At 38.7% G+C, this 20,445-nt stretch overlaps 1 protein-coding gene across 1 annotated transcript in view; it reads left to right on the top strand.

The window, feature by feature from the left end:
* SMS (spermine synthase) overlaps positions 1 to 20,445 on the top strand; it is a 47,989-nt gene that overhangs the window by 16,650 nt on the left and 10,894 nt on the right. Inside the window, exons 3-9 of the mRNA XM_030465375.1 lie at positions 7,337 to 7,430; positions 8,178 to 8,242; positions 10,635 to 10,810; positions 12,618 to 12,772; positions 13,634 to 13,723; positions 14,769 to 14,883; positions 15,440 to 15,519. Coding sequence (XP_030321235.1) covers positions 7,337 to 7,430; positions 8,178 to 8,242; positions 10,635 to 10,810; positions 12,618 to 12,772; positions 13,634 to 13,723; positions 14,769 to 14,883; positions 15,440 to 15,519 — 775 coding nt within the window. The remainder of the gene's footprint in view (positions 1 to 7,336; positions 7,431 to 8,177; positions 8,243 to 10,634; positions 10,811 to 12,617; positions 12,773 to 13,633; positions 13,724 to 14,768; positions 14,884 to 15,439; positions 15,520 to 20,445) is intronic.

Here is a 20,445-nt window from a genome sequence, read left to right as displayed (position 1 = left end):
TTTCTGGATTTCTCTTCAGGGCTGCAGCATTAGTCAGCTGGCAGGGTCCTGGATTGGTTTGTTCTTGAGTCCTCTCCCAAAAGGCAGTGTCAGTGAGGTGTCCCTTCTCTATGTAAATATACAGGTGCTGCAGCCTTACCTTTCTTCATGTGTACTCTTCTTCCCCATCTATCCTGAATCCAACCATGAGTGGAATTCCCAACAGAAATGTGATTAACTATCAAAGTTTTAGTTGAGCTTGATTTTAATATCAAATTACTGTTGTCATCTTAAGGTTTAAAATGTATCTGTGTTATCAATTCAAAATCACATTTACTAATGAAGACTCCTAAGTTCTCAGTTCTGATATAATACAGGTCTGGAAATACTTGAACTTGTAAGACAAGTGATCCAGGAGAACATCCTAAACATAATAAAGAATTGTACTTTGTGGTGCAGAATCAGAACTGAAGAATGAAGAACGAGACTGCACAGAAGAGCTGTGTTAAGTGGAGATCACTCACTTTCCAAGTGTCTGTTTCTTGTGCAGTTTTAAACGTGAAATAATAAACAATGCTTACTGCTTTCTCTTGGTTATGTTCATTGCTGTCTGAACTCCAATGCTTCCTGGTTTTACTGCCCTTGGAAACTGCTTGCTTTGCAAGTCAATTTACAGTCTGTAGTGGTGTGAGTTAAAAGTGTACTCTTTTGTGCTTTGCCAGCTCCATTGAATTGGGGAAGAGCAGCATGTGCAGAAGTTCCTAGGAGTTTTAGGACCTCAGTTTTGGGTTTTTTTTTTTTGGTTGGTTGGTTTGGGTTTGTTTTTCAGGTCACTTAGAGAAACTGCATATACTTAAAGGCAGCCTTATACAGCATATTTCTGTTAAAGTCTGATGGAGGTTTCAGTCAACTGAAACAAATTAGGCTGTGAATACTTCAAAACCAATAGCCTGGACAGTTAAATAAAACCCATGGAACAGAAAAAAACATTTAGTGAGTGGTAACAATAAGCTGGTGAACATCCAGAGGATTTGATACTAAGTAGGATTTATTTTAATAGCATTTTTACATCTGGATTTTTTTTTTAAAGAAAATACTGATGGTATTTAAAAAATCTCTTGCATGTAGGAAGATGTCTTCCTTCCCTGCAAAACAGCCTATTTCTGAAATTGAAGTAGCTTGTAGTAAAAAGCTGGGGAAAAAAACCACACCAAACCAAAACCGTAACATAAAACAAAACTCAGAAAGGGGTAGGAACTTCATGAGTGGATGAATGGGTGTTGGTGAGCACAGAAGTTCCCCGGGAGGGAAGATGGGTGAGTTGATGCTGTGTGTGAGTATGGACCTACAGACTTTTTCTTTTTTTTGCCATCCAAAGATGTCTGAGCCATTGCAAGATAAAGATGTGCAGCTGGTGCAATAAGATGGGTACTAGTCCCAGGAAAAAATTAGATGAGATAGTAATATGTTGCTAAACAGTCTCTTACACTCCAAATTGTGTAGAGATAGCACCCTGCAGGCTACGAGGGGGTTACAGACCGTTTAATTGTGGGCGCTGCTGTTGACAAAAAAATTAGTGACAGAGATACCGAATGGAGAACCCCGTGGAGGGCTGCGGTTGTCAAGCGACCTGGAGCTGATCTGGGGATTAAAGCCTCCCTTTCCTATTGTCATTACCAAAGCACCAGCTCCCCCTTCTCCTTTGTCTGAAGTTGAACAAGCAAAAGTCACATGTGACAACTCTACCTGGTCCATTTTACTTTGTGATTGACTCTGACAAAGGACCTAATTGAGGGAAGTTCAGCTGAAAACGTTTACTAATGGGGTTGTCAACACAAGGTCTAGAGCCCAGCAGGAAATGGCTCTCTCAAGTCCCTGTCTGTAGCGGTGGGGATGGTTCTCTCGGCTTCCCCACCTCCCTTGACCAAAACGCTGGGTGGGGGAACAGTAGCATATTGAGAAGAGCTCTGGTGCCCCAGCAGTCTCATCTGCCTGAGCTTTGTGTTTTCAGATCACAGAATGTTTTCTGGGTCACTTTAAGCAGCATGCTTTTAGTGATGTGTTGCTCTAGCTTAGACCAGACAGTTAAAACTATGTTAGGAATGTGAAATCTTTACCTAATTTCATCTATAGTCATAGGGCCCATTATATGTTAACAGATTAAGAAAAACTCCAAAAAACAAAACAAAAAATCTTGGGTAAGGAGAAAATAATTAAAACTAGTCCTGGGAAATTGTTGAGTCTTTTCTCAACTAGTACTGTATTTCAATAACATCACTGCTTGTGAGCAGATCTTCTGTCACCAAGTGTGTATACCTACCAGGGTTTTTCTTGACCTCTGTGTATCCATGCACTTTCTTGTCATGTTACACCTTAAAGTTCTTTAAAAACCCACAGAATTTGAAGCTGAAGACTCAGCTGGTTCAGTAGAAGAATGTCTATAGGAAAAGCTTTGTCCTCCCTTACACACACATCCATTTTTAGCTTCTGCTCTGTGTCCGAGTTAGTGGTCAGAGAAGTGTAATCCTTCTGGCATTTGACTTCATCGTTAACAGCAGTGGAAGATTTACTCATCTGAAGTTAGTTTGTATGTCACTGAGATGACAATGAGTATGTAACACCATGAAGGGAGGAACGAGTGTCTTTTTCTGTGTTAGGCTTTTCTTGACCATTCTATATGCTAATCAGCATATTTTAAAGGAGCAGGATGAGCATTCCTCAGCTCTTTGTTTCAGGCTAAAGTGTTGTATTTTATTCATGGAGTTACTTGAGCTCAAAGCTGCTGAGAAATTGGAAGCAGTTGCTAGGAATCAGCAACAGTTTAAACCAGTGAAATCTACCACAGTTCTGATTTTCTTATTTTGTAAAGAGAAAACAGGAATAATGTAGATGGTAAATTCCTTAAGGTCCCTTAAGTACTTTGTAATTAAGATGAGCATGAAAAAAAAAAAGAATATGCTTTACTTAAACAATGTTTGGTTTGGGGTTTTTTTTGCATTTATTTGGGGATTTCCTAATATAAGCCAGTTTTAATGTCTTCCCTTACTATGAGTGGTTTGACAGGTGATGCTATTATTATTGGCAGGCTATTTTTTTAATACTTCAATTACTTAATCCATAGTGACTCCAAGTTAGTCACTCAGCAGATAAAAGCTTTGGTGGCTGAAGAGGTGTTGGTAGGTACCTGGCTTATTAAATTTTATTCTGTGGGAATGATAGTTGGGGAAATATTTTCTCAAATATATGGGATTGCAGCATTTTTTTACTCGGCAGCACAAGTAACTAAAGTAGAACACAGTTTGACTCAAGAGTGTGTTAATTTTCCTGCTTCTGGTTCTCTTTTAAGTAAAGAGGATGCTCATCCAAAGTCTCTCTTGGTTTCAGATCAGGTACTTTTTGATTTATGCCACTGAGATTTATTTCTTGACATCTAGTGTTCCCTGTTTAGGTGATCAGAGTGGCACTCAAGACAAGATGCTCCACTCAATAGAATTGTTTCTGTAATTGAGACTCATTTGCATGCAAGCACAAAAAGCTTGAGTACTGCTCTAGAAGATGTGATGGGTATGCAGGGGCAGCAATGAGTGGGGTCCCCTTTACATTTTATTGTCTGCTGGAGAGGATCCCTCCTTGCTGACCTTGTTTCTCACTGTTTTTAGGAAAGTGAATGCAAGCACACACCAAAGGTGTGGCAGGTGTTTTGTTTTGAAAACGGGAATTAAAATTTTTCTGTAAGACAAGATGCAAGGGGGAGACTTTTGAAGGGAACTTCATTTTTCACGGGTTTCTTCCACTTACTTGTAAAGTAATCTTTGCTATATTTTCATAGGAGAAGATGGAAATTGGTTTAACATAGTTCTTAAAGCTCTCCCCCAAATATTACAAAAACTGCTGCTGAAAACCTCTGTTCATATGTGTTCTGCTAAGCAGACAAGTGTGAAGTAACAAAGGCCAGCACAGCCTTTGCTCTCTGCTGAGTGAAGTTAGGAAGTCTTTTGTAGGTTCAGCCTTGGCCTGCTGCTTTTGGCTTAAAGCTACTAATCTGGTCACTTTTCTGAACGTATGCATCCTGTTTGCTGTGTGTTTAAATCTTTACAGGTATTGTACCAATTTTGGGTGTAAATTTCCCACCAGGTGACTTTGAACCAGGTGACTTTTAATCAAGGTATAGCCAACCTGGGGCTGTATTGGCTTCTTCAAGAAATTCAAGGTTTTTTACTGTAAATTAACTGACTGAGATTATCAGCCAGATGCTCACTACACCACTCCACCCTGGTGCCTGTCTCTCATCTCTCTCACCCTTGCAAGTGTCAGGACCATGCTATTCTGGTAGAGGTGACAATTTGAGGAAATGAATGATGGGTCTGCAGCATTACTGACTCTATATTCTAATGCTGTCATGTCACTTAATGATAAGTCTGAAGTTATGTGGTTGTGATTTTCGGAGTAACTCTACTCTCTGCCTCTCCTTGCCTCTCGCCCTAAAAAAGATCCCAAAGCAAAGTCAGTAATGTCCCATACCAAGAAAGCATTTCATGCAGTCACAGGGGAAGTGAAGACAGTGTCAGCTGTAAAATCTCATGACAGCTAGCGCGATTCATGTAGGAAAGGAATTTAAAAGAACTCAGATCACGGGACAATAAATCTCTTGCATATTTGTGTAAATAGCAAACTCTGGAATATGGGAATAAACTAATAAAAAAGTTTTTGAACTGGAAATTTTTACTGGTGCTGTGCCAGGTTTTGGAGACGTTGGAAACAGTGCTGCCTCGTGAACTGCAAAACCTGATTTCTGTCTGTAGCGCTGCAGCTCAGTGGGCCTTCAGCAGGTCTGTGGGCTTCACCAGAAATGTCCCTTTTTACTATGAATGGTTGTCTCCAAAACCTGCTGTGGTGAGCAGTGCTTCCATCTAGTGAGCTCTGTTCTTTCTCTCCATAAAAAACAAATAAAACCCCTATATCCTGTGGTAAAGCTCTTTGCTCTTACACTTAAGCCTGACTGATTTTTACTCTCATTAGGCATGTTATAAAATAAACCTTTGCTGACATGAAAATCAAATAAACTGAATCCTGGTAGGGTTTTCTCCAGTACTCTCCTTTGCAGTAGCTGCTTCCCTTGTGCTGAGTACCAGGAGCCTCTAGAAGTGCTCAACTAATTTGAGTTCTTTTGATTCAAGGGGTTGTAAAGTCACAGAGAGAAACGTTTTAAAACTTTGAAACCTATTGAGACTAAAGAGGAGATGGGGAGTGTGTTGTGCTCCCTTTCTTTATTGCATAATTATTCTACTTGTGTCTTAGTGTTACTGATGAGAACATCAGCTTAAGCTGTTGGATGTTTTGGGTTACAATGCAAAGTATGCATTGGCCCACTTATGGAAAGCACTGAGCTGTGTCAGTAACCAGTAATGTGAAGCAGCATCCTAAAAATGCATGTTAAGATTCTACCTAAATTCAGAACAGCTTCCTCTGCTTTCCTTTGGTTTTGGCAGAACAGTAGAATGAATTTGCTGATTCTCTTTGAGCAGCTTCTTATATAGCTTGGATGACAAGCAAAAAGCTGCCTTAGAAATGTTTTGAATACTGAAAACACTCAACTCTTTTATTAGCTCATAAACCTGGTCTCAAGTGGTAGCCTTCTAGTTAAAAATCAAGGCATCTTTGATTACTCCTTGATTACCTTTTCTTCATCCTTGGGTTAAGTACTGTGTTTTATTTTTTGCAGAAGCAATTTCCGAGGGCAGGTGGGGTGCAGGGAATTAATATTTCAAGGCTATTCTATCCTTTTCCTTAATGGCCGTGGGGCATAGGAACATTTTCTGGTCCCAGATCAGAAACCCTTGTTGGGAGGACACCTGGTGGACAGTCGCTGAGGTGTAGGGAGGGTCAGCGAAGGATGGTGACAATCTGCAGGTACATGAGACACAGGATGGGTGTGTGCGTGTTGAATAAGAAAACATCCTCCTGGAGACAAGACCTGTGCCTGTGGCCTTCATGAAAACCTGAGACTTCCCAGACTCATCATCTGAAAAGAAGTGGGTGACACTTTGGTTTCTCTGTAAACACATCACAGCTACAGATCACTGCTGTCCAAAGCCAGCAAGTGTGTTTTTATTTTTTAATAACTTCAGTCAGGTTCATCATCGTATTACAGTTATGAAAATTTATGATCCTCAGATAATACTTACAGACAATTCAGGATTTTCTCTGAGTGCCACCATGGGAGAGGTGGTCGTCATACTGAGGCTGCTAGTTCAGGAAAGGAGCTCAGACAGGGACAAAAAAAGGTGGGAGTGGTGGGGAAGTGGAAGGCCACCTACACTTTTTGTGTCAGCAAGAATTGGTTTGTGTTCTGCCTCTGAGGCTGAGTGGGATAAGAGCAGACAGGCAAAGAAAAGGGCATTCACAGAACTGTATGCTGCTTTACCTGGGGTTTCTCTGTATTGCACGGATGAGCTTCCTCCTCACAATGCCCTTCTGTCTTTGCTTGGCTTTTCTATTCTCATACTTTTGTCTGTCCTATTTTTTCCATGTATGCTTCCCCACCCTTCCTTCATGTGTAATCTCTTTGTAGCTTTTCTGTTTCTTTTTGTCTATAGAAAGTTTATTGCAGCTTTAGTTTTCCTATGTCCTTCCCCATAGTCCTTTTGTTTGTTGCAAGTTCTTGCAAGTTAGACCACCCAACACCTAGCATGGTGAAGCCTAGCTCATAGCTTTAAATGCTCCTGTCATAAATGCAATATAGAGCAGTTTTGTATGTGTTGCATCTGTATACATCAATGAGATTTTGCTGCTGTAATTTCTTTGCCAGTCAAAGCTCCACGATGCTTACGGTTTCTCACTTAAAAATTTTTATTCAGCTTTGAATATGGACACAGTCTCTGTGAATAGTTGCTACACAGTTTAAAAAAAAATCAAATCAAATCAAATAAAACCCCTAAACACCCAAGAAGTGAGAAGGATATAGGGAGTATCCAGTTGTTTACTTGAGGCTTAATTTCAATTAAAAAATAAACAACACCAACACAACACACCTGTTCAAGCAGGCATTATTTGAAGAGCTGAGAGTAGTAAGCAGTGTATTTTCCTCTCACACCACAGGTCTGGTTTGAACACCCTGTTTATAACCTTGCTGCCTGCTGATTTTATTAAAAATGTAGTGACTAATGTGCTTTTACAACTTTTGTTTTCTGCTTAGTGACTTGCAGAGGAAGACCAGCACTGGCATTGCCAACAGTTACAGATGGCTGGAAAAAGAAATGTGTATTCTGAATTTAGTGAAACTCATTTTAGGCTTTCTTTCCTCACTCACCCTGATTTTCAAGAACAAAATCATTATCACTGTCTCTTTGTTTTATAGTTTTGCCAATTTGAGAATTCACCCTCATGGATTAGTGTTGGTGGATCTGCAGAGCTACAGTGATCACACGAAAGAAAGAGAGGAGGTCGATCAGGTATGTGTAAAGCTTATCTCACTAAACTTAAACTGTATTGAGAGGGAGCACCTTCTTCAGCTCTATGGAAGCATATCTTGGGAAAAGATGTTAAAACACCAAAGTTCAAACCGGAGTGCTTACAGATGAGGAGTAGTAACACCTATTGTAGTTGCATACATATATGTCTTTTGCATGTCCTGAACTTCATGTTCTTTGCTGTATAAGTTGTAAAGACATAGCAGCCTTAGTTTGGGCTCAGGACTTTCTCCTCAGGTACCCAAGGCAGTGAGGAAGAGGTGATGCACAACTCACAACCTGGTATATTGGTTTATGACTTTTTTGCCTTAGCTGAGAGCTGGTGAGTCTCTGTACTCTTAACTTCTTCTCTGTGGAGAAAAGTGATTCCATCTTTCCCAATGTGAAGGCTCCAGAAATTGGATATTGCAGGGAAATAGGCCACTGCTTTGGCAGGAATGAAACCTTACGGGGGTTTCGTTTTTCCTCTTTGGCTGTGCCTGAGCAGTCTGGTTGTGTTATCCTGGAGGACAGCTGAATGCAGTGATGACAGCTGCTACAATATGCACATTCTTGCTAGTAATGAGGGTAAGGTGACCAGCTAGTTATTCACAGGCTCTAATGTTACATTTCAAAGCCTTTCAATGCAGGTGCTACTTTTCATTGCCTTCCACAGAGTCTAATTAATAGGTATATTACATTAAGTGACCACCTTTAAATTCCACCTCTCTTGTTTGCTGTTTTTTTCAGCTTCTAAACAAAGTAGAAGAAAGAATGAGAGAATTTTTCCATGGTAATATAAAAAGGGTGAAACGGTAAGTGTGTACATCTGCTTTCCTGTGTGGCTTGTCTACAGAGTTGATTAAGACAATAAATAAGCAAATTATGCCTTGCTGTACTGCATTGAGTAGCCTGCAGTATGACTTTATGCATGTTATGCCCAAGACTGGACATCTAAGGGTGGCAGGGGGATAGGCCAGGGCATGACCCATGCGCTCTGGGCCACATCCCACAGCTCATGGACAAGGTGAGCAGGGCTGGTGATGATTACCAGGGTCAGCCCCAGCCTTGTGACTGCCAGGCTGGGCTGCAGTACTGGGGCAGCTTCTAGAGCAAGCTGGATTTGCAAAAGATTTTGGCAGGTGTGGGCAGAGCTACCGCATAGGTTGGACAGGGACCGCTGGCAAAGGCTGGAGCTAAAATGAAGCTCAAGCTCTTGGAGAAGGCCCTGCCCCAGGAAGGTTTCCTGCAGAGCTTCCTGGTATCTCTGCCCATGCTGCTGCACTGGCCTTGGGCAGATGTGGCAAAAACCCTGGGGGAACCTGTGTGTTTAGGGCCCTGCCAAGAGGACAGAAATATGTTGTAGCAAATTTTTAAAATCTACCTAGTAACTGAAGGTGTGGGAGGCATGCAAACATGTTATTTGGGTTTACTTAAATACAGTGTTAAATATTAAACTCTAGGATGCTAACTGTGGCTCATTGCCTGCTGCTGAAACAGCATTCATCCTGGAATTCCCCAGGAATCTGGGAGGACACAGCTCATGTTGGTGTCTTCCTGGCAGCTTGAAACCAGGCAACACTTACTGCATGCACTTGCTGGAAGTGCAGCTGATGCTTTAAAGAACGTAGTCTGAAGTGGAAGTGGTTTAAGAAAAGTAAAACCAAGATTCAGTAAAGCTAAGGAACAAACTACAGAATGGGAAGACAGCCAAGCAGTACTTCAGCAGAAAGTATTCCTACCACAAGTAAGGTGGTAGGAAAAGTGATATTATGCCCTTAATATTGTTTTTTGGTGTTTAACAGTTGTATGTAAAACACAGAGAGGTAGTTATATATTGCTTTACTTCATTCTGATAAAGCCTTACCTGGTGCACAGTGCTCAAATGTAGATCCTCTTGTGTAAATGGAGGAGAAGCTCTCTCTTTGAGGGTATTTTGATACTGAAATATGATATTAGGAGTTTGTAGAATCTTTGTGATAGGAACTTGTGAAAAATGGATCAGGAAAAAGTCTGTCTGAAGTTATCTGAATTAATTTGTTTACCTTAGGATAGGAAGATGAACCTCCTAGAACAGTGGATGTGGCATGAATCTTGTTACACATACCTCAACTTTTTTTCTCTTTTTCTTTTTGTTTTTAAATTTGCTTTGCATCCTCCTGGTGTTAGCTTCACTTATGCAGCTCTAGTAAAATCAATGCTACTGCAAAACTGTTTCTGTTTTTCGTTGTCTTGTGAATAGTGAATAGATGCTCTCACCCTGTGCTGCCATCTTGCGGCTCACTGGGGGTAAAAAACGTTTTCTAAAACGTTTTTGAGAATCTCTGGTAAATTTAGAAGCAGCTTGTCTATGCCCGCTCTTTCACTGCACCCTCCACCTCTGCAAAAAAAAGAAACTTTTAACTCTCTGAGGCATGTGGGATTTTTTTGCAACAGCAAAACCAACAAAAAATTTAAAAATTCTGTGTGAAAATTCATTCACTGCCACTTCAAATGTAGTTTGTCTTTACAGGTGAAACTGATTTGAAATGAGACATGTCTATGTGGAATTAAAAAAAGAAACACACAAAAACCCCAACCAAGAAAACCAAAACAATCTGTGCAGGTGTTTGAAGCACTTTTAAAATGTAATGTAAACTGTCAGCTGATATCAAGGATTGGACTCTTAATATTATCTTAGAGGTCTTTTCCAACCTTAATGATTCAATGATTGTTCTTATACACTGCAGGGTGATGCTATTGTTCAGTTTGAACCTCTCTAATAGTTCAGATTTTGTGTTTGTATATGCATTTAAAATGCCTTTCAGTACAACATTAGAAGAGTGAGGAATAATCTCAGAGAAATGGCATTTTTAGCTGAGCTGAAGGTGGGAGATTTTTGTCATGGTTTTCTGTCTTCATTCTGCTTTTGTACCATATCCATTTCTAGTGATGAGCTATTTCATCTGCAGAGGCTGGTATGTTATGTTAATCCCTTCTCTTAGGGTAGAGGTAGATTCATGAGTGCATCATAGGAATTGTCCATGAAGAAGCAGCATTTATATTTCACCTGTGCCTTAGCAAGTTATGTATATTTAACCTATGGCTGATAGGTTTCTTAAATCCACTGAGGATTAAATCTTGCAAGTTTTCTTAGATCCGTCTTGTAAGAACTTATTTATTATGGCCACTGTACAGGATGTTTTGAGTCTTATTATTTCTTTCTAGGTTGCCAGCCATTTTGAGAGGAGGTGTCATTGACAGATACTGGCCCACAGCTGATGGACGCCTGGTGGAGTACGACATAGATGAAGTTGTTTATGATGAAGATTCACCTTTTCAGAATATTAAAATTCTTCATTCAAAACAGTTTGGGAATATTCTTATTCTCAGTGGGGATGTCAGTAAGTATCTTCTTCTTTGAGTATCTTTTGTGTAAAATTGTAGGAAGTGGGGTTTTTTCTATCTTACTGTGTCACAGTTTTACTAGATTACTAAGGATCATGGTTTTCATGCAGAAAGCTACATATATGCATGTACACGTATATCTTTTCCTGTGTATGAAGGACTTTAATCTGAAGAGCTGACTAATGTAAATCTAGAGTACAAAACCAGATATCTTCTTTTTTCAAAGTTGTTGCCTTTGCCGTGGAAGGTGACAAGGGAGACTAGAAGTCAGACTGTTCTCCATCAGAGATTACTCCCTTCTTTCATATGAGCTGCCTGCTTGTTGCAAGTCTCGAAGGTTTTTTTTAAACAGTAATAAAAGTACTTTGTCAGTCTTCAGAACACAGGGGAATACTAAAGAAATAAAAAGACATAGTATCTGGTGGGTATATGTGTGGGGATAATCTTGCTGCTCCCTTGATTCTTGTGAGGAAATTACCTGCTTGGTGAGGTACAGGATAGCTGTATCTTTAACCATTTATCTGCTTTGTTGGGAAACATCTTTTGACACTGTCTTCTTCAAAATGTTCAGTTTAAGTCAATCAGAAGAGTAATCCAACCTATATGGGAGGGTCTTTATGTGTGCTATTCTGTGCCCTCTGATCTTTGTATTTGTGCAAGTGAACTTGAGAAAAGATGTGCTACTGTTCTTTCAAGCTGTTTGCTAGAAAATCTAGGTACACAGGACAATGCTTTGAAAAACCTCTCAGTACTTAATGTTGAAAAGTACAGACTGAGGTAACTGATGTTGCTGTCTGCGAATAGAATACCTAATTTGAGCCTAATGGCAGGGCAATTAAGAAAACCGACTAGCTTTTTGAAATCATCAGTAATTCCTCTTTTAATACCATTCAATTAGCTTTCTGCAACCATCTGGGTGACTTCTGTACAGATGGCAGCTGAAAAGTGTTATTATTGAGTCCTCTAGCGAGGTACTTTCTAATTCAGTTAGAATTGTGTTTGAAATCACCCAATTAGGTATTCCATACTTCTAGCCAGAAATTGCCATCATATGAAGGTAAGGTTGTCTGAACATTGCCACAATGTGCCTTATAGAAAGGGAGGTATGCCATCACTTATTTACCTTCTGTGGGATTTTAAAATACTGCTTTGTGTCATTTTGTTATCATGCACTTATAAGCTAAGTGTTTCTGATGAGCAACATTTGTCCCTTGCAGCTTGGAGTTACTTCAATAGAGCTTAGGAATGTTGCTGGTTTCTTTGAAGCTAATGATGAACAAGGCAGCAGAAGGCATTCTTCAAGGCCCTTCAGCAGTTAGGTGCTAGAGGTGATACTTAGGCTTCTGTGCAGGGGTCCACTGGGGTGCATCTGGGTTGGTCTTTTTAGTTGGGGTCTAGTTTAGAGTGTGCTTTCAAAAGTCTCCTTATTTATCTCTTGCATCACTAATCTGAGGTAAAAACCCACTAAATATTGAATGTGGACATGAAGGCCCAAGTGCTGCCTGTTTTGCTCCACAACTTTGCTTCTCCTTGTGTGCAGTACTCCCTAATGCTGAAGTAGCCATTGCTGGGGTTGCATTAAGAAGTAGAGAAATCCACTGTGGGATTCTAAGGAAGATCGCATTAGTTTTGGTAAATCACAAGCCTCATGTTACCAGGACTGTCCCTGAGAAATAGGTTGTTTCTGTAGATGCCCTTGGTTTGGCCTATATTATATCACCTTTGGATTAATAAAATATTAATTGTATTGAATTAAGGATTAAAGATCTAATTTTTCTGTTCAACCTTTTCCTTCCATTTCAGATCTGGCAGAGAGTGACCTGGCATATACTCAAGCCATAATGGGCAGTGGAAAGGAAGACTACACGGGGAAAGAGGTGCTAATTCTAGGAGGTGGTGATGGAGGTATACTATATGAGATAGTCAAACTGAAGCCAAAGATGGTTACTATGGTAGAGATATCCTTTGACAAATGACTTATCGTTCATTTCAACATTTTTAAGCCTGTGTTTGCTGCTGGTGTCTTCGCCTTGAACACAATTCACTGTCAGGTTCTGATTAGTTTGAAGATGGCTCAGTGACTGCATATTTGTGCATCATTACATCATACCAATCCACACTGTAACTCTTTAGTATCCATTCACACAGAACTGAAAAGAAATACTTTTGTCATCAGACTTATATGTTCTGTAATAGCAGAAGACAGGCATGTCAGATTTGAAGTTTGGACTGAGTGCTGCCTTCTGTTTTTCTGAAGAAAGATATATATTTACAAAATAGTACCTAGAAGCAAAATAGTTTAATCAATAGGAGTAACAGGAATTGGGTGAATTGGATTCTCACCAATTGACTGACCAACTCTTGCTCTGTCTTAAAAATACTGATACAAAGCAACTTTTCAACATTCTGTAGTTCACATAGTTTGTAATGCTAACCCGTTAGCCATATGAAATGTTGTTCATCATAGGTTTTCGGAACCCCTTATTAGAAACTAAAAATGATTGTTATAAAAATGTGTATTAAAGTCTTAACACAGTTAACTTTCTGGGATTTTAAAATGCACCAACCTATTGTTCACATTTCAAGCTTTCACAGTAATGGTAACCCAAGGTGCCAGAATTGCTTTTTAAAAACAAGCACCTCCTACATGTCTTAACTGAATTTGGAAGCAAATACATATGGTTGGCTATTGCAACTGTGTATATCAAGATACATATCTTTCTATTTTTTTGTCACTTTTTTGAGAACTTCCTTCTGAAGAAGTAGAAATTGTTACTGTATTATTTCTGAAATGTAGAATGCCTTAACCAGCTCCAAACATTGACCAAATGGTAATTGATGGATGTAAAAAGTACATGCGTAAAACATGCGGAGATGTCTTAGACAATCTGAAAGGAGAGTGCTATCAGGTAATTTTTTTGTTTTTTTCTTTCTTTCATTAGAAGTAATATTTCAAATAGAGTTATACCTAGCCTGAGAAACTGCTATGGCAAAGCTTTGCGGAAAAGGCTTCTGATTTTGCTTTGGTGAAGGATTTTTTCCTTTTTTGAAGGCTCTTCTAAATCTGGCAGTGGGGTTTGTGTTGGAAGCATACATCAGTGTCACAATATTTTAACTCTCCATCTTGGGACACTTAAAAGTAATTATATATACCTTTTAAGGAATGTGAAATGAGCGCATGCCTACTGCCATAGCTTACAAATGAAGAGAAAATATCAGGAAGGACTCAGCATTTAACATCATTCCTTAAATTGAAAATATAGAAGAAATGTTTCTTAGTTGTCCTGTACTGTTGAGACTAGATGAATTTGTAATACATATTTTAAAATTATTTTTAATTTGCAGGAGATGGCTACTGCTACACTGATAATATGTTAAAAGTTAAAAAACAAAACAAAAAATTAATCGTGTATCAGTGCAGTTAAGGTTTTTATGTGCTGCATCTGTCAAAGCTTAAAAAACTAGCCCAGGTGTAATCTGACATCTTCACTGGAAATCTTTTCCTTTTGTTTTCATTACTGCTCCCTATGGCTCTCACGGATTCTAGTTTACAGATGTGAACTAGATGAGCATGCAAAAAATAACAAAGCAGCTCACATGATACTTTGTATGACTTCATGGCCCTACATACAAATACCTTATTTTACTCATTTGTTAAGGGAACTCTGCTATCTCTTCCAACTGTTTGCTGGGTAAAACAGTGGTCAGTCATCAGTCAGGGGCAGACTTAGGAAGTTCAGTCCCGTAGTGTCTACATTGTCATTATTATAGTTCCTACAATTGTTACTTCTTTTTTATATCATATAAAAAGTTGGAAATGTAGCCTAAAATTAAAATCATATTTAGCTTTGAACTTTTCCCCTTCTTTTAATTCCTGTAAATCCACACTTGTTACTTCTACCTGGTCAGTTTTGGGGTATTTTGAGGACTATCCAAAGTGTTTAATTCTTACAGGTTCTAATTGAAGACTGTATTCCTGTACTGAAGAGGTATGCCAAAGAAGGAAGGATGTTTGATTATGTAATTAATGATCTGACGGCTGTTCCAATCTCCACATCTCCAGAAGAAGGTTAATCCTCCAATTTATTCTCCTAAACTTCTGAGTCTTTCCCATGTTCGTGATCCTCCACTGCATAATAGTTGTTAGTTTGCAACAAAAATACTTTGATTCCTGCCTTTCTAATAGCAAATCTGAGAGGCAAAGAACAGTAGTTACACATCTGTTCTTGTTGAATTTTTGATTAAAAAATTGATTTTGATTGATAAAAAAAGTAGCAAGTGCCTAGGACTTTTTAAAACTTGCTCTTATTCCACAATAATAATAATTCATGTAATTCTTGAGAAAATATTTGGTGGGTTCACACACTCCAGTAATTTCTTGGAAACGTCTGGAAAATGACTGTGAAGAAAACCAGAGATTCTTATCCTGTCATTACCATTGAGTGTGAGTTGTGAAGGGTCTTTACTGTTGTGGGTTTTTTTCTTGTTCATTTATTTTTATTTTAATTTTTTTTTTAAAGTAGTGGGTACCTATCTTCGAAGTAGTGGATACATTGCATGTCTTGAATATTTAATAGTGAACAAGCCAATAATATGCGGGTTTTTAAATCACATTCTACATGCAGATTCTACATGGGAATTTCTGCGGTTGATTCTTGACCTCTCAATGAAAGTCCTGAAGCAAGATGGAAAATACTTCACACAGGTATCTGAATGTAAAGACATATTACCATATATGTATTTCATTCTTCATTTCTCAGGTAAAAAAAAAAACAAAAAAAAAAAATGGAAGGGGCAAACCCAAACCAGCTAACTAAAAATCTATTAGCAAGCTGTTTTTCTCCTTTTAATAACACATCAGGTATTTTTGCATGAAATTTGGCCATTACTAACTAACTCATCTTTTTTCATTATTCCAGCTGATTTTGTAGTGCTTGTGTCTTTGAATTTAAAAGTGTGATTTCAAGAATCAGCTCAGCATACTACGGAATATTTTAGCTAGAAGCAATTCTTGAAAAAGTAGATGTACTTTCTGAACAGATACATGTTTTTTAATGTCTCCAGTTGTGGAGTGTAAGATATGAAAATTTGTCATCCATAAAGGTGTAAGAATTTGACATTGGTGCAGTGGGATGAGAAAATCAGTCATTTGGGAGTAAAAACTTCTTGCTTGCTATTTACACTCCTAACACAAGTCACTGGTTTGGCTTTTGCAAAACAGATTTTGAACGTTTGTTTATGTTTGTTATAATGCTTGACAGTCTGAGGTATGTTCTATAATCGTAAGTAAGATTTTGTCCTTCTGTCTGAAGCTTTTAATGCAACTCTATTTCAAAATCAGAAAGATATGTAATATATGTATTCTTGCTGCAGTATAGCCACCTCATGGATAATATAATTTTGGGATAGCTTTCATTTGAAGATACTGTATGAAATCCTGAATTTGGAATGCCACAAAGCTGCATGCAACTGCACAAAAACCTGACGAGCCCCAGCGGGTAGCTGAATGAAGTAAAAGTCTCTCTATTTCTTTTGTCATGCCCATATCTTAACTAGTCTACTGCTGTATGGAGCATCTACATACAGAATTTCAAAATAATCTTGTTAAATGTTGAAACTAACTAGCTAAAATTGTGTTTGAACTCTCTTCCTATTGGTGTCGAGTTTCTGAGGTGTGTAAAAAACTGGTTTATCGTAAAATTGTGCAGGTTCATGTGCACATTTATATGCAATACTCTGGTTGTACCACATTCTAAATCTTCATGGCTTTTCTGTTTTGTTAAAAGTGGTAAATTTCTATGTTAAAAGTTATTTAAAAACTTCCTTCTGAAGAAGTAAAATTATTGTTTTTCGGTATTGAAAGAACACTACATCTTCTGGACAGATCAAGCATTTGTGTTTCACTTGTCATGCTTGTAACATACACAGTGAGACATTAGCATGTATTTAAGTTGATGTCTGTGGACAGGTATCTGTTAGACTTTGCAGAAGGACTCTGGGAAGAAGCTTGTGCTGAAAGCTGAAGTGATGGCTGTTTTGATGCCAGGGTGTACAGGGGTGTTCTTTTCTATCAGCTGAGACCAATTGAGACTGGTTGTAGCTCTGCTGCCTGTCCTGTCCTGATGGGAGAAGGTAACTCAGCTCTCCAACATCTCTGCTTGCACAGGAAGAAAGAACAGCAGAACTGAACCAGCCCTGGTGGGTTTAAGCTGTTGTGAAACTGCAATATCACTTTCACAGTCCCAAAGGAACAGGGTAGAACATGCCAAGATGGGAAAAAAAGAATATTACAGCTGTAGTAGCTTGAATTTGGACTCGTAACTGAGTGCTAGCCAGAGAAGGGGCAGGAGTATAGGAGCAGTTTATTCTGGCAATGGGCTATTCCTGGGAGTGTTGAAAAAAGGAAAGTTAATATTGGGTCAAACAGTTATCAGAGCTTTTGGTACCAGCCTATTTCACAAGACCACAGAATTGTTCTGTTTAGAAAACCTTTTAAGATCATCAAGTCCAACCATTAACCTAACTTCGCTTTGTCCAGTGCTAAACCATGTCTCTGAATTTGATGGTCCTTATAGCTTCTTCCCAGCTGGTCCAGATTTAAAAGCAATAACAAACAGAAAAGACCCCAGAAAATTCAGTTATCTGATCATAGAATGAACAGACTTTTAGGAGTGCTTCAAATAAAATTAGCTGTCTATGTCTTTCTTTAAATGAGATTTTGAATTAAGCTAACTGAAGCTGCATAGGCTAAAGGATTAGGTTAGACTAAGGACAGAAGTTCATACATGATCACTATGGTTTTGGTAGCTGAGCTTAGTCACACACTTGAGAGATCATAAACTGCATTGAATGCTCTGATTTGTTAGCTGTTAAATACCATTTCTTTAAAAATCTCTGTTTATTAATATTGGATATTGAAATTACTTTTGGTCCAACTGTCCACTTCCAGGATGCATTTCTTAGGTAGCAGGTTGTACTGTTCTTGCTGAAGGAATGACAAGCCTTTTAAGGTAGCTGTGTTTTAAAATCCAGGACTTAGTGTGCCCTTCTCTTCCCCCCATCCCCTCAGGCTTTCTTAAAGTGCAGTTTAGTTCTCTAAAAGATAAAACATTAAAAGGAAAGCAATTGGGGGAGTGTCTACATTTGCTACAAAGAGGCAATATCTCAGGGAAGATGGTGCAAAAGGATGATTTTTCTGTTGGCTAGTGGCTAGTAGATGTAGTCACTGCTTCTGTCTTGATGTGATGCTGTGCAAGTATTTGAAATTTCTGTCCTGTGTAGTTTCTGCTTGCAGGGCTTACCTTGAGTGTCGTGTTAGAATGTTACTTATTTCAATGCTCAAGAAATGCTTTACCCAAAAGTGGAATGCTGTCTACAGAATGCCAGCTTTTCACATATTGTATTGCTGCCTGATTCTATAAATGCCTCTGATGGGGAAAAAAATCTTGAAATGCTCATCATCTCTTCATTGAGCTCTGCACAAGTTTTGGAAATAGTCATGGATTGATTTTGAGGTGTTTTACAGTAGACAGCATATTACACGTATGCAAACCTACAAACACTGTTCAGGACTGCTGTCAGCAGGCAGGGTCTAAAGCTGTCTAACAGGAAGCAGTAATATGGAAGCAATACAAATAATAATGTGCAGTGCTGAAAGCAAAGAGTCAAGCACCTTAGTCTGTGACTTAACCTCTGCTGCCCCTATTCAGGGTACTTTCCCTTAGAGCTGAATGTTTGAAGCCTAATAGAGGATTAAGTGAGACTTGAGTTGTGGCACTCTAATATAGCTCTGAATTTTCATATTTTTTTCCTGTCTCTTAGTTGTTAATGTTAAGTAATTTCATGTGCATTACTGAGGACAAAAGCTCCTAATACTGCACATAATGTTACATAACTGCATTTTTGATTAATTGACTTAAAATCTGAGGTCATCAAAGCTGCAGTGCACATAAATTTCTGCTTTTATGTAACTGTTGTGGAGATGGCATGATGCCTTCTCTCTCTTCTTTGCAGGAGATAATAAAATGTGTGGTGCCATTGCTGTATCTAGCTGTAAGTCTTGTCTGGTGCTGCAAAGTTCATGGGTTAATGCAAGGGAATATATTGGCAGGCCAATTTGATTTTGCCTAGATCCTGCAGCCCTAATGCAGACAGCATATTTTTAGGATGGTATGTGCATTACCAGCAAAAGAAAAAAATTGAGAAAATAGGATGAAGTACATAGCTTCCTTTGATTCTTATCCTGCTTTTCAGTGAAGACTGAAGTGTATTCATTAAGAATGGAGCATGTACCCTGACCCGAGAACTGAGAAGTGCTTCTAGACCAACAATTGTCTGTTACCTGTTCAGTGTTTGTATGCATTTCCTGAGGGGTTTTTTGTTTTGTTTTTTTGGGTTTGTTTTTTTTTTTTTTGTTTTTAGAAACGAGAGTCTAGAAATGCTGAATAAAAGCAATTAATCCTGGTGTAGGTAGAACTGCATTGCTGTCGATCTGAGAGCAAAAAGTTAAAGTTTCACTGACTGACTTGTGAACACATTATTATGAAATCCCATTTTCTTGTGGGATGATTTCTGGTTGCAGCTCATGTAACGTGAGCTCATGAACATAAATCAGATGTGGTTTTGTACAGCTACTTTAATATTTATGCTTGTCAGTAGTCTTCCCCACCCCTTGCCAGAAGCAGCCAGTGAACAGCTCTGATGCAAAGCCAGCTAAAAATCCTGAGGGCCATTCCAGTAATCCCAGGAACATGTCAGATCTGAGCTCTGGAGACAAGTTATGTAATAGAACAACAAGTAGTATGGAGAAGATTAAGAGGAGATTTTTTTAAAACTTTGGCAAAAGTCCTGCTCAGTGTCTGTGTAAAGGAGAAGTGAAGTTTAAAACTGAAAGCATGGAGGCTTTTGGCTAGGTGTTTCTGAGCAAGTCATGAGTAATGTTTTCATAGGTTTGTTAATCAGCTATGAAATGCAGGAGTATATTATGCACACTGTTAGAAGTTAGAGAAAAGCTACTTTTTAGATAAATATAGTTTATATAGATATTCTTATCATTTGAGATCATAAAAATATTTTTTTTAAAAGTTACTTTTCTTTTTTCATGCTGCTTAACACACCTTTTTGTTCTCTCAGGATGCTGTCATGATCCTTAAAGTAATCTCCAAATGGTAATGCAGAATATTCGTTCACCACTAGGTGGAGACTGATAACTAATATTTCCCAGCAGTTTAGTATCATTTATAGACTAATTCTGCCTGTGAAAATCTTTTCAGACTATTTTTTTCATATTCCTAGAAGATGCAAGAACATATGTAGCCAATTTTAGAATGAAGGAGGGATTTTTTGCTTGTTTCAGCTCTGGAAGGGCACTTGATGGATCTCATTTTGTGCTGCTATAAGTATGCTTGAGTATATCAGGGGGGGAAATGCATTCGTACTTGCTCTACACACCCACAAATAGTGATCACAATGAGAACAAAACCATATTTGAATGGGTAGAAGTATTGCTTTTCATCTCCTTGCTTTTTGAGCTGCATCATTGGTATGAGGGCCTTACAGCCTACATAGGACTTGAATGAAGACAGATGAACTTCAGGGCTCTTAGCCTGCAGAATTTGCAGCCCTGTCTGTA

This window comes from Calypte anna, chromosome 1 (genome assembly GCF_003957555.1).
Source record: "Calypte anna isolate BGI_N300 chromosome 1, bCalAnn1_v1.p, whole genome shotgun sequence".
Classification (NCBI taxonomy): domain Eukaryota; kingdom Metazoa; phylum Chordata; class Aves; order Apodiformes; family Trochilidae; genus Calypte; species Calypte anna.
The sequence above is the reverse complement of the archived record's forward strand: the minus strand, read 5'-3'. Positions and strand labels throughout refer to the sequence as shown.